Source organism: Eurypyga helias, unplaced genomic scaffold (genome assembly GCF_000690775.1).
Source record: "Eurypyga helias isolate BGI_N326 unplaced genomic scaffold, ASM69077v1 scaffold40040, whole genome shotgun sequence".
NCBI lineage: Eukaryota > Metazoa > Chordata > Aves > Eurypygiformes > Eurypygidae > Eurypyga > Eurypyga helias.
Window position 1 is genome coordinate 5528 of NW_010224503.1, and position 259 is coordinate 5786.

Below are 259 nucleotides of genomic sequence, written 5' to 3' on the forward strand. Positions count from 1 at the left end.
CCGCCCCCGAGCCTCCTTGACTCCCCCACCCCAGCCTGTCGGCAGGGATGGAGGTGCTCCATCCCAGGGGCGGGTGGGTACGGATGGGGACATCACCTCTGGGTCCCTCCACGCAGGGAGGTGCTGCAGATCGACAAGTTCCTGAAGGAAACGGCCGCCCGCGAGGCCAACGCCAAGGTCCGCCTCCAGCACTTCATCGAGGAGCTGCTGGACCGGGCGGACCGGGCGGAGAAGCAGCTCCAGATCATCAGCAGCAGCT

At 67.6% G+C, this 259-nt stretch overlaps 1 protein-coding gene across 1 annotated transcript in view; it reads left to right on the forward strand.

Annotated features, from left to right (window-relative positions):
- The window catches only part of FBXO41 (F-box protein 41), a gene marked incomplete at its 3' end in the record, with an annotated part of 4556 nt that extends 4303 nt beyond the window's left edge, over nt 1-253 (forward strand). Inside the window, exon 2 of the mRNA XM_010161761.1 lies at nt 117-253. Within this exon, the coding sequence (XP_010160063.1) occupies nt 117-253 (137 nt within the window). The remainder of the gene's footprint in view (nt 1-116) is intronic.
- Nucleotides 254-259: the final 6 nt, after the last annotated feature.